Source organism: Xenopus laevis, chromosome 8L (assembly GCF_017654675.1).
Source record: "Xenopus laevis strain J_2021 chromosome 8L, Xenopus_laevis_v10.1, whole genome shotgun sequence".
NCBI classification, from domain to species: Eukaryota; Metazoa; Chordata; class Amphibia; order Anura; family Pipidae; genus Xenopus; species Xenopus laevis.
The window spans coordinates 128,771,027-128,784,495 of record NC_054385.1 but is presented as its reverse complement, the minus strand read 5'-3'; the positions used below and the strand labels follow the sequence as shown (position 1 = coordinate 128,784,495).

The 13,469-nt window shown below is 43.0% G+C and overlaps 1 protein-coding gene across 2 annotated transcripts in view; it reads right to left on the bottom strand.

Moving 5' to 3' along the window:
* Positions 1-13,469, bottom strand: part of igsf9.L (immunoglobulin superfamily member 9 L homeolog) — a 58,616-nt gene that overhangs the window by 24,222 nt on the left and 20,925 nt on the right. For both annotated transcript variants that reach the window (XM_018231513.2, XM_018231514.2), the window contains exon 4: positions 4,251-4,403. In XM_018231513.2, coding sequence (XP_018087002.1) covers positions 4,251-4,403 — 153 coding nt within the window. The remainder of the gene's footprint in view (positions 1-4,250; positions 4,404-13,469) is intronic.

The following is a 13,469-nucleotide window of genomic DNA, read 5'->3' as shown; positions in this document are numbered from 1 at the left end:
TGTGGGTTACTAGTAAGCATGCTCAAGCCATTAAGGGAGAAATAAACCTTAAAAATGTAATGTAAAAATTGCACAGGGGGTTCTTCTAAACACTTTTGCAATTTACATTATTTTGTTCAGCTTCAGAGTCAATGTAATGAATCTTGTAAGAACATCGCCGCCTGCTAGGCCATCCCGTAACTGTACAGTCAGAGAGATGTACTTTCAGAAAGAAAACAGAGAAGCAGGGTCGGACTGGGACACTGGGAAAAAACCTGGTGGGCCCCGGCCCTGATCTGCACCCACATCCACGATAGGAAGGCTCCTTAAAATACATTTCGCTCGTTTGCGCATGCACACACATGCAACGTGCCAGCACATGTGCACACACGTAGCACGCAGGTGCAGCAGGCTCCCAATCTGACCCTGCAGAGATGTGTTCTGATGTTGCTCTGTTCAGGGAAGAGATTGCTAGAAAGATATACTTTCAGAAGGGAAACAGAGAAGTGTTCTGATGTTGCTCTGCTCAGGTAAGAGATCATTAGAGAGATATACTTTCAGAAGGAAAACTGAGAAGTGTTCTGATGTTGCTCTGCTCAGGGAAGAGATTGCTAGAAAGATATACTTTCAGAAGGGAAACAGAGAAGTGTTCTGATGTTGCTCTGCTCAGGTAAGAGATCATTAGAGAGATATACTTTCAGAAGGGAAACAGAGAAGTGTTCTGATGTTGCTCTGCTCAGGTAAGAGATCATTAGAGAGATATACTTTCAGAAGGGAAACAGAGAAGTGTTCTGATGTTGCACTGCTAAGGTAAGAGATCATTAGAGAGATATACTTTCAGAAGGAAAACTGAGAAGTGTTCTGATGTTGCTCTGCTCAGGGAAGAGATTGCTAGAAAGATATACTTTCAGAAGGGAAACAGAGAAGTGTTCTGATGTTGCTCTGCTCAGGTAAGAGATCATTAGAGAGATATACTTTCAGAAGGAAAACTGAGAAGTGTTCTGATGTTGCTCTGCTCAGGGAAGAGATTGCTAGAAAGATATACTTTCAGAAGGGAAACAGAGAAGTGTTCTGATGTTGCTCTGCTCAGGTAAGAGATCATTAGAGAGATATACTTTCAGAAGGGAAACAGAGAAGTGTTCTGATGTTGCTCTGCTCAGGTAAGAGATCATTAGAGAGATATACTTTCAGAAGGGAAACAGAGAAGTGTTCTGATGTTGCACTGCTAAGGTAAGAGATCATTAGAGAGATAGACTTTCAGAAGGAAAACTGAGAAGTGTTCTGATGTTGCTCTGCTCAGGGAAGAGATTGCTAGAGAGATATACTTTCAGAAGGGAAAGATAGGAAAGGGTATCTGAGGCCCCTGATCTGTTCACTGAGAAGAGCAATATCAGAACACTTCTCTGTTTTCACTCTGATTGTGTATCTCTTTATCTCTTCCCTGTGCAGAGCAACATTACAACATGTCTCTGTTCTCCTTCTGAAGGTGTATGTCTCTAACAATCTCTTCCCTGAGCAACATCAAAACACTTCTCTGTTTTCCTTCTGAAAGAATCTCTCTCTAAGGGCAGTGACACACCAGGAGATTAATCGCTAGGGATAAATCGCTGCTTCTCTGGGCAACTATTCTCCTGCACTCTCCAGTAAAAAGCTTTCCCATAGGCAATAATGTGAATCGCTGGTGGTAAAACACATGTCGCTCCAGTTTCCCAAAATCTCTTGAAGTTTCCTCTTGTATCGATTTTGGGAGACTGGAGCGAGACACGTGTTTTCTTCCCTGAGAAGAGCAACATCAGAACACTTCTCCTTTTTCCTTCTGAAGGTGTATCTCTCTAACAATCTCTTCCATTAGCAAACCAACGTCAGAACACTTCTCTGTTTTCCTTCTGAAAGTATATCTCTCTAACAATCTCTTCCCTGAGCAGAGCAACATCAGAACTCTTCTCAATTTTCCTTCTGAAGGTGTACCTCTCTAACAATCTTTTAATTGAGAAGAGAAACATCAGAACACTTCTCTGTTTTCATTCCGAAATTATATCTCTCTAGCAATCTCTTCCCTGAGCAGAGCAACATCAGAACACTTCTCTGTTTTCCTTCTGAAATTATATCTCTCTAGCAATCTCTTCCCTGAGCAGAGCAACATCAGAACACTTCTCTGTTTTCCTTCTGAAATTATATCTCTCTAGCAATCTCTTCCCCGAGCAGAGCAACATCAGAACACTTCTCTGTTTTCCTTCTGAAATTATATCTCTCTAGCAATCTCTTCCCTGAGCAGAGCAACATCAGAACACTTCTCTGTTTTCCTTCTGAAATTAGATCTCTCTAGCAATCTCTTCCCTGAGCAGAGCAACATCAGAACACTTCTCCATTTTCCTTCTGAAGGTGTACCTCTCTAACAATCTTTTAATTGAGAAGAGCAACATCAGAACACTTCTCTGTTTTCATTCTGAAATTAGATCTCTCTAGCAATCTCTTCCCTGAGCAGAGCAACATCAGAACACTTCTCTGTTTTCCTTCTGAAAGTATATCTCTCTGTACAGTTACAGGGTGGCCCAGCAGGTAGCGCTGTTACAGAATTCATTATAATGACTGTTTATAAAAACTTAAATCGCTCTGAAACTGAAAAAAAAAAATAATAATTCAAGAAAATTGAAAAAGTGTTTAGAAAAGCACCCTGAGATGTACGCCATAAACGGCTCAATGCAAAAGGAGAGCTGAATGCACCAATCAGAAAGCAGTGACAGTGTAGACTCCTGTCTAGGAATTTGCACCCAATGTAAAGAAGTTGCACAAGGAACAAACATCACTCAGAAAGCTGACAGACAAATGTATTATATTCCCTTTACACGCCCAATATGTACAGCAGCAGCAGATCCTTTTCCCAGCACAGCAGCCCTGAGCCTGGGAGTCAGATGGGGAAACAACTTAACCCCCTCCCTGTCTACTTTGGGCTCTTCCAACTGCTGTATCCCCGATTAAGTTTACAAAGCAGAGATAACCACATCAAGGTCTTACCACCCACAGAACTGTATGGCAGCCCCTGCGGCTTCAGCCCACCACTTGGCAGTCTCTGAGGCTCAATAACTGGGAACACAATGAGCCAGTGTTTCTCTACCAGACTCAAATCCTTGCACTTGATCTGCCCAGCACAGGGGTTACTGATCTACCCCCCCCCCCGGCGTTGGAGAAGTCTATCTGACGAGAGCATTTGCAGTGCAGGTGTGGTGCTTTTAGGTAAAGTTACAGAAGTGCCGAGAGTGTGGATCACATTCCTGCCTTTGTTACTGTTCCCCACTCCTCTATACCCATAACAAGGGGCCACAAATATACTCATCTCCCCTTACTCCAAAGTCCACTGATTTTACCCCACCCACCCTGGCTCATACATCACCTGACGGCATGACATGAAATACATTAGGGATGTCCAGACTACAGATCCTATCATGCCCCGAGACATATTTTTAATAAAAATCCCTATCATGCCCCGAGAGCCTTTATTTCCTATTTATGTGTATTATGGATAAATATTTAAAGGAGAACTAAACCTTAACTAAAGAAGTAGGTAGAAATGTTGTACATGATGTTTTGTGCTTCTGTACCAGCCCAAGGCAACCACAGCCCTTTAGCAGTAAAGATCTGTGTCTCCAAAGATGCCCCAGTAGCTCCCCATCTTCTTTTCTGCTGATTCACTGCACATGCTCTGTGCTGCTGTCACTTACTGAGCTTAGGGAGCCACTCACAATATACAGTACACATAGAATAGAAATGTCACAATATAAGGCTGATTAGTAATTAATACACATAATTACTACATGGCAGCACAGAAACCAGTGCAATTTGCATCAGAATTTAATAATCAGCAAACCTGTAGCATCAGCTTATATTACAGCCAGGGAAGCTCATTTTCTGCTGGATAATTAGTGACGAGCCCTAAGCTTAGCTTCTCAACAGCCAATCAGAGCCCACTGAGCATGTGAGTGTCACAGACACTTTCCAAGATGGTGACCCCCTGTGACAAGTTTGAAGTCCTGGATCATTGCTGCTATTGACAAGCTCAAACTTTAGCCTCGTGCAATAAGTTCACTGTATAAAATATGACATTTTTAGCCAGGCATTTCTAGGGTTTAGTTTAAATGGATTTAGAATTGTATTTTCCCTAAGATTCCTTTGTCTGGGTAAAAGAATTAAGGGAGTTTTAGTCCACCGACTTCTAGGGGGCCCAAAGTTGGGAAACATCTATCGATCTGGAATTCTATTAAAATCAGACTTACAGTTCACTGTGAGATGGACCCACGTCCCGTTCTGAAAATCCTCTTCTCTGTGGTGTCGATCCAGGAAGAGCACCCGGCACTCATACCAGCCCTGATCCTCGGAGCGGAGAGAATCAATATGGAGAGAGGCGCCTTCCTCGATCCGAGTGCGGCCTGCAGGGGAACACAGACACACACAGCATGTCATCATTATGTGAAACAACTTATGCTCGCCAGTATGACGTTTCCCTTTAAATTAACTGTTAGTATGATGTAGAGAGTGGTTTGAGTTATTTAGCTTTTTATTCAGCAGCTCTCCAGTTTGTCATTTCAGTAGTCGGGTTGCTAGGGTCCAAATTACCCTAGCAACCATGAACTGATTTGTATAAGAGACTGGAATATGCATGGGAGAGGCCTGAATAGAAAGAGGAGTAATAAAAAGTAGTAATAACAATACATGTGTAGTCTTACAGAGAGTTTATTTTATTAGATAGGGTCAGTGACCCCCAGTTGAAAGCTGGAAAGAGTCAGAAGAAGAAGGCAAATAATTAAAAAAATTATAAAGAATAAATAATGAAGACTAATTGAAAAGTTGCTTAGAATTGGCCGTTCTATAACATATTAAAAGTTAACTTAAAGGTGAAGCTCCCCTGTTGCTGCCCCAGTACTTATACAGCTGCTCTTAGTAAGACCCAATGTCCCTATAAGGTTAATGGGAGCAAAGTGTAACAAACAAGCGTCTAAAAGAAGGATTCTGGGGGTCTGATAGAGCAGGGGTTAAAACTCTGCATATTTCTTGCCAGATATTCAATGTCGGGAGCTGATTAATCCAGACTTAGTGGGATTTACTGTGACTTTCCCATGTAAGGCGAATCCCAGGGTCCCAAATCTCCTCTTACAGTGACAAAAGCCCGGGAAGCAGGAGTTCTGATGGATTCCATTCCTGTGGAATTACAGGCTGCAGTCTGACTGTGGGATACGGGATCGCTCAGGTTTACAGCTACAACTCCCAGCATCCACCTATCATCACTGAGCAACTCCAGTTTGTTCCCACCTTATTGGCCTTGGGGCAACAGGACTGGGGCCCATGAGAGCCGGCCCTTGGTATTTCTCCTGGTGTTCTGCTGGGCCCAGCTCTGGCCATTACACTGCACTTATATAATAATCACTTTAGACATCATATAAAGCCAGCGAACTGTGAATAACCCTTTAAAGAGACACACACACACATATATCCTGGCAAGCATCACACCAGCAGGGGGAGGAGAGGGCAGTTTATCACTGCCGTTACCTGGATTTTATCACTAAAAGCAGCATCACTGCAGGATCCTGAGTGTCCCAGGATGACTGGGAATGAGCCATGGCATTAACCCATCTCCGCTGATAAGAGAACCTTAAAGGGAAGAGCATTTCAACGGGGTTTGGGCTGATTTGCGGATATCACTGGGAGTCCAGAAGCTGGGGAATGTGAATAATGACTGGGGAGGAAACTTTATGGAAACTTCACCCTGATAGGAGAGGTCTCTGGGTCAATTAGATTGGCTGCTTTATAAATTAATTGACAAGGAGCCTTAATATACACACACACCAAGAGGCTCAATAGGGAGTAGCAGAAGGGGGGGGCACGGGTGTTATTCAGTCACCCAGCATTTAATTTATACAGCTCACACTCACCCAGCATTTAATTTATACAGCTCACACTCACCCAGCATTCCATTTATACAGCTCACACTCACCCAGCATTCCATTTATACAGCTCACACTCACCCAGCATTTCATTTATACAGCTCACACTCACCCAGCATTCCATTTATACAGCTCACACTCACCCAGCATTCCATTTATACAGCTCACACTCACCCAGCATTTCATTTATACAGCTCACACTCACCCAGCATTCCATTTATACAGCTCACACTCAATCAGCATTCCATTTATACAGCTCACACTCACCCAGCATTCCATTTATACAGCTCACACTCACCCAGCATTCCATTTATACAGCTCACACTCAATCAGCATTCCATTTATACAGCTCACACTCACCCAGCATTTCATTTATACAGCTCACACTCACCCAGCATTCCATTTATACAGCTCACACTCACCCAGCATTTCATTTATACAGCTCACACTCAGCCAGCATTCCATTTATACAGCTCACACTCACCCAGCATTCCATTTATACAGCTCACACTCACCCAGCATTTCATTTATACAGCTCACACTCACCCAGCATTTCATTTATACAGCTCACACTCACCCAGCATTTCATTTATACAGCTCACACTCACCCAGCATTTCATTTATACAGCTCACACTCACCCAGCATTCCATTTATACAGCTCACACTCAGCCAGCATTCCATTTATACAGCTCACACTCACCCAGCATTCCATTTATACAGCTCACACTCACCCAGCATTTCATTTATACAGCTCACACTCACCCAGCATTTCATTTATACAGCTCACACTCACCCAGCATTTCATTTATACAGCTCACACTCACCCAGCATTCCATTTATACAGCTCACACTCACCCAGCATTCCATTTATACAGCTCACACTCACCCAGCATTTCATTTATACAGCTCACACTCACCCAGCATTCCATTTATACAGCTCACACTCAATCAGCATTCCATTTATACAGCTCACACTCACCCAGCATTTCATTTATACAGCTCACACTCACCCAGCATTCCATTTATACAGCTCACACTCACCCAGCATTCCATTTATACAGCTCACACTCAGCCAGCATTCCATTTATACAGCTCACACTCAGCCAGCATTCCATTTATACAGCTCACACTCACCCAGCATTCCATTTATACAGCTCACACTCACCCAGCATTCCATTTATACAGCTCACACTCAGCCAGCATTCCATTTATACAGCTCACACTCACCCAGCATTCCATTTATACAGCTCACACTCACCCAGCATTCCATTTATACAGCTCACACTCACCCAGCATTTCATTTATACAGCTCACACTCAGCCAACATTCCATTTATACAGCTCACACTCACCCAGCATTTCATTTATACAGCTCACACTCAATCAGCATTCCATTTATACAGCTCACACTCAATCAGCATTCCATTTATACAGCTCACACTCAATCAGCATTCCATTTATACAGCTCACACTCACCCAGCATTCCATTTATACAGCTCACACTCACCCAGCATTTCATTTATACAGCTCACACTCAATCAGCATTCCATTTATACAGCTCACACTCAATCAGCATTCCATTTATACAGCTCACACTCAATCAGCATTCCATTTATACAGCTCACACTCACCCAGCATTCCATTTATACAGCTCACACTCACCCAGCTTTCCATTTATACAGCTCACACTCAATCAGCATTCTATTTATTTAAGTCCCCTCAAGTTGCTCCAAAGAAAGAAAAACCCAACCAACCCCCTGGGAAGAATGTTTAATAAATTCTGTAAGGAATTCCATAAACAAACTGCCCATACAGTATGGAGCCCCTTCCTAAACTGATGGTGTTATCCCCATTCCACTAGTCTCAGTGATGTGTCCTCACCTGCATGTGCTAGGATAGAACTTAGTCACCAAAAAAGCTCTGGCCTTAAAACTGACAAACTATCCAAACATATTTAAAATGGGAAAGAAATGAAGAATCTGTCTCCAATGGGCACCAGAAAATGCTAAATCCATCCCCAGCTAAACCCCCTCGGAAGTAAACATCTGGACTCCATAAAGGAAGATAATACTCACTGTTTTCAGTTTCAATCTCCCTAATTGCCTGGGCTATTATCAGTCGGCTGATCCGATAAGAACAACATTAGCCAAATTTCAATTGGCTAAAAATGCAGGATTCTCACGAGGGCGGATAAGCCTCACAGGCTTCTACTTGAACTTCTATGGCACCATTAACCCTTCTGCTTTTTCCTGCATCTGCCTCCTATTGGATACCACAGTCTACTTGTTGGCCGGGTTTAACTCACTTTTATCTGGCCTCAAATGCACAATGTACATGTGTAAGGATGATGCCTTATATGATCTTATTAAATAGGGACTTCCCCAGTGTGCTGGTGTTCCACCATAGCCTAAGGTTCCCAAAACCAGCGCCAATGAATTTCCTACAACACACAGGATGGAGTTATTATACATGGAATTGGCACTGTATTTATTCTGCTGTGTGTTCTGGGGTATTATACATGGAATTGACACTGTATTTATTCTGCTGTGTGTTCTGGGGAATTATACATGGAATTGGCACTGTATTTATCCTGCTGTGTGTTCTGGGGTATTATACATGGAATTGACACTGTATTTATCCTGCTGTGTGTTCTGGGGTATTATACATGGAATTGACACTGTATTTATCCTGCTGTGTGTTCTGGGGTATTATACATGGAATTGGCACTGTATTTATGCTGCTGTGTATTCTGGGGTATTATACATGGAATTGGCACTGTATTTATCCTGCTGTGTGTTCTGGGTATTATACATGGAATTGGAACTGTATTTATCCTGCTGTGTGTTCTGGGGTATTATACTTGAAATTGGCACTGGATGTATCCTGCTGTGTCTTCTGGGGTATTATACATGGAATTCAGGGGCGTAACTATAGAGGAAGCAGACCCTGCGACTGCAGGGGGGCCCAGGAGGTATAGGGGCCCCATGAGGCCCTAATTCATATACAATTTCAATAAATATTGGTAAAACAAGTCAACTTCTAGACCTATTGGGGGCCTGAAAAATAATTTGCTGTGGGGCCCAGTAATATCTAGTTATGCCACTGATGGAATTGACACTGTATTTATCCCACCATACGTTCTGGGGTATTATATATGGAATTGGCACTGTATTTATCCTGCTGTGTGTTCTGGGGTATTATACATGGCATTGGCACTGCATTTATCCTGCTGTGTGTTATGGGTTATTATATATGGAATTGACACTGTATTTATCCTGCTGTGTGTTCTGGGCTATTATACATGGAATTGGCACTGTATTTATCCTGCTGTGTGTTCTGGGCTATTATACATGGAATTGGCACTGTATTTATCCTGCTGTGTGTCCTGGGTTATTATACATGGAATTGGCACTGTATTTATCCTGCTGTATGTCCTGGGGTATTATACATGGAATTGGCACTGTATTTATCCTGCTGTGTGTTCTGGGCTATTATACATGGAATTGGCACTGTATTTATCCTGCTGTGTGTTCTGGGCTATTATACATGGAATTGGCACTGTATTTATCCTGCTGTGTGTCCTGGGTTATTATACATGGAATTGGCACTGTATTTATCCTGCTGTATGTCCTGGGGTATTATACATGGAATTGACACTGTATTTATCCTGCTGTGTGTTCTGGGGTATTATACATGGAATTGACACTGTATTTATCCTGCTGTGTGTCCTGGGTTATTATACATGGAATTGGCACTGTATTTATCCTGATGTATGTCCTGGGGTATTATACATGGAATTGGCACTGTATTTATCCTGCTGTGTGTTCTGGGCTATTATACATGGAATTGGCTCTGTATTTATCTGCTGTGTGTTCTGGGGTATTATACATGGAATTGGCACTGTATTTATCTGCTGTGTGTTCTGGGGTATTATACATGGAATTGACACTGTATTTATCCTGCTGTGTGTTCTGGGGTATTATACATGGAATTGGCACTGTATTTATCCTGCTGTGTGTTCTGGGGTATTATACATGGAATTGACACTGTATTTATCCTGCTGTGTGTCCTGGGTTATTATACATGGAATTGGCACTGTATTTATCCTGCTGTGTGTTCTGGGTTATTATACATGGAATTGGCACTGTATTTATCCTGCTGTGTGTTCTGGGGTATTATACATGGAATTGACACTGTATTTATCCTGCTGTGTGTTCTGGGGTATTATACATGGAATTGACACTGTATTTATCTGCTGTGTGCTCTGGGTTATTATACATGGAATTGGCACTGTATTTATCCTGCTGTGTGTTCTGGGGTATTATACATGGAATTGGCACTGTATTTATCTGCTGTGTGTTCTGGGTATTATACATAGAATTGGCACTGTATTTATCCTGCTGTGTGTTCTGGGGAATTATACATGGAATTGGCACTGTATTTATCCTGCTGTGTGTTCTGGGGTATTATACATGGAATTGTTACAGTATTTATCCCGTTGTGTGTTCTGGGGTATTATACATGGAATTGGCACTGTATTTATCCTGACGTGTGTTCTGCGGTATTATACATGGAATTGGTTCTATATTTATTCCGCCATGTGTTCTGGGGTATTATACACTGAATTGGCACTGTATTTATCCTGTGGTGTGTTCTGGGGGCATTATAGATTGAAGTGAATCTGTATTTAACCTGTATTTAAATGCCTGGGACAGTTTGGATGAACCAACGCCACCTTAAGCTCAACTTGGCCATGACTCATGGTCTTTCCACCCAAACTAAGCCCTTCTCTTCCTTTCACCATTACTATTGATGGCATGACCATTAACCCGATTATCTCAGCACGCTGCTTGGGGGTCATCTTTGAACAGTCCCTCTTTCTCTAATAATATTAATAAAACCTGTAGCAAAGGATAGCATATAAAACCCTTCTGCTAACATTGAAAGCCCTTCACTCCTCTGCTCTTCACTACATTCCTTCTTGTCTCACTATACGTTCCTGGTTGTCTTCTCCGCTCCTCTCAGAGCCTCCTTCTCTTCACACCATCCACATCCACTGTCACCTCTCGTCTCAAACCCTTCTATCTTGCTGCTCCTTATCTCTGGAATTCGGCCATGCCACAAATCCGGGCCTGCTAGTAAGGAACCCTCTCTCAATCTCTTCAAGAAAAAACTAAGAGTTTAGCCTAGTCATGTGCCTACTGACTATGCCTTACCTTGTGCACTTTTTCAGCTCCAATTTGTGCCTGTATGTTAGCCTCCCATCCACTTAAAACTGTAAGCTCTATGGGGCAGGGACCTCCTTCCCACTATAGTATGTCTCTTACCATGTAGCACTTAAGCTCTTCGTCCTGATATGATTCTGTATATATTTATTGTGATGTGTGATTTGTCTTTCCCATGTATACATTTATATATATATCATACTTTTATGCACTATACAGCGCTGCAGCTCCTCAACAGCACTTTACAAATAAAATAATTGAATCAGTTCAATTCGGGCTATCCCCAAATCAGGCAAAGATCCATTTATCTGACGGCCTCGAGTTATGCTTGAGAGAACACCGAATGGTGGTCTAACAAGCATGACTCTGTATTTGTTTGTGAATATTATTATCTGCTATGAATAATAATATTAGTTATCTAGGAGGGTGGCAGAATGTAAACTCCCAGCAGGGTGGGATTGGACTGGCGAGACACCGGGAAAAAAAAACGGTGGGACCCGGCCCCCCCGGCCCCCCCTGGCCGACGTTCACGCGTGTGCACCATGCTCAGGCATTCGTGCATGCGGGGGGCCACGGAAGTTTGGAACCTGGTGGGCCCCCAATGGTCCAGTCTAACCCTGACTCTCAGTATCCCCTAGCAGTTGTCAAGAACTGCAACTCCCATAATGTACAGTTGAAGCTGTAGTTCAGCAGTGTGGATCATGGGAGCACTTATTATATGGATCCTGGTGGGAACTGGGGGAACAATTTATCTGACATCCCATCTCTGAACCATGTGTCGCCGTTTTCCAACTCAGTATCATACGGGCAACATTTCAGCCCCTAATCCTTTCATTCATGATTTACCTCTTTTATTTTCCCCCTGAAAGTAAAATTACTGTTGTCTCAGCAACACACAAACTGCCTAGCAACGAGCAGTTAAAGCATCACAAAGCGGTGCCTTCTGGGAAAATAAGGGTGGAGAGATTTCATTGGCTGGTATCCGACCAATAAACAATGATTTTCTGTGAAAAGGAAAAGGGTGGCAGGGGGGGGGGACGGAATAACCGATCCCCCTTTGTCGAATCTAGGGGTCCCCATTATAGACCCGTAACAAGGAGGGGCATCGGAACGAGAAACGTTTAAGGATTATTGGAGCAGTGACATCTGGGAGGACAGAAGGAAACTTCCCTGGGGGGACCCTGTGTAGATGATACAGGATTGGTAAATATTAGACCCCCATTCAAAGGGCCCCAATGAGTTTCATTGTAAAATTTAAAAATAAACTCCAGTGTCTGTTGAGTACATATGGACAACCTTACCCACGTCTCACTTGTGGCTCAGCAGTCTGGGATGGTTAAATGACCTAAGGATCGGGCCATAAAAAAAAAAAAGTGAATTTGAATATTTTCAGCCCAAAACACTTGGCAATACAACTAATGCCAGGTTAATTGGCAGAGTTTGGTCACTTCTCAGCTGGATAAGTAACTGTGGTGGAGTGCTGTGTGCCCTGAGCCTTATGGGTAATAGATATGGCCTTGGATATTGCAGATCGGCTCTATGGTCTCCTCTTTGTCTTGATTCTCCTTTACCAGCTCTGCCGAAAGGCAGCTCCACCTATCCACTAGTTTTTCTCGACTTTTCCCAGTTCCATTAAATCCCCCAGTCCTTCTCTACAAGTGAAACCTTGCTGATTTCTTTATTGCAGGTGAAACTTATTGGCTTGATATCATCATAAAGGCAAGGGAGGAAGAGGAGGAGAGCAGCAAAGCAGTTTGGGCCCAGGAAGGAGGGCGAAGGACAATTGAGAGATAAACAGGATTGGACGAGAGGGGAGGGCATGAAAGAGATGAAAGGGAGGGATCAAAAGAAACTGGCGTTATTCAAACTTTCAAAAGACGCTTGTAATGGAATCTGGGCCACTCGCAGTCAAGCCCTTATTAACTCTTTCCAGCCGGGAGTGAGGCGATGTGAAAAGGAAAGGGTTAATGGCCTGTGTGAGCCTACTGCAGCCACGTACCAGTGTTTATCCTGGCACCTCGTACTATACCAGGGTGATGCACACATCAGACAAGTGCCAGCAACTCACGGAACAAAGGTAAAGATGGCGCAACCCTTGCCATACTGTGTTATTGTTAATAATAATAATAATAATACCCATAATACCGGCTGTGCCAACAGGTTGGTGCATAAACAGAGCTGCATGCTGGCACCTGGTTACATTCTGTCTTCTCCCCTAGGAAAGGGGCACATGCTTTAAATTGGCACCCCCTACTCCAGCATGGAGAGTGGGCACCTCTCCTCTTTCAGAGAAACAATTCACTGAGGCTAACTTACTAACATGAGCGCC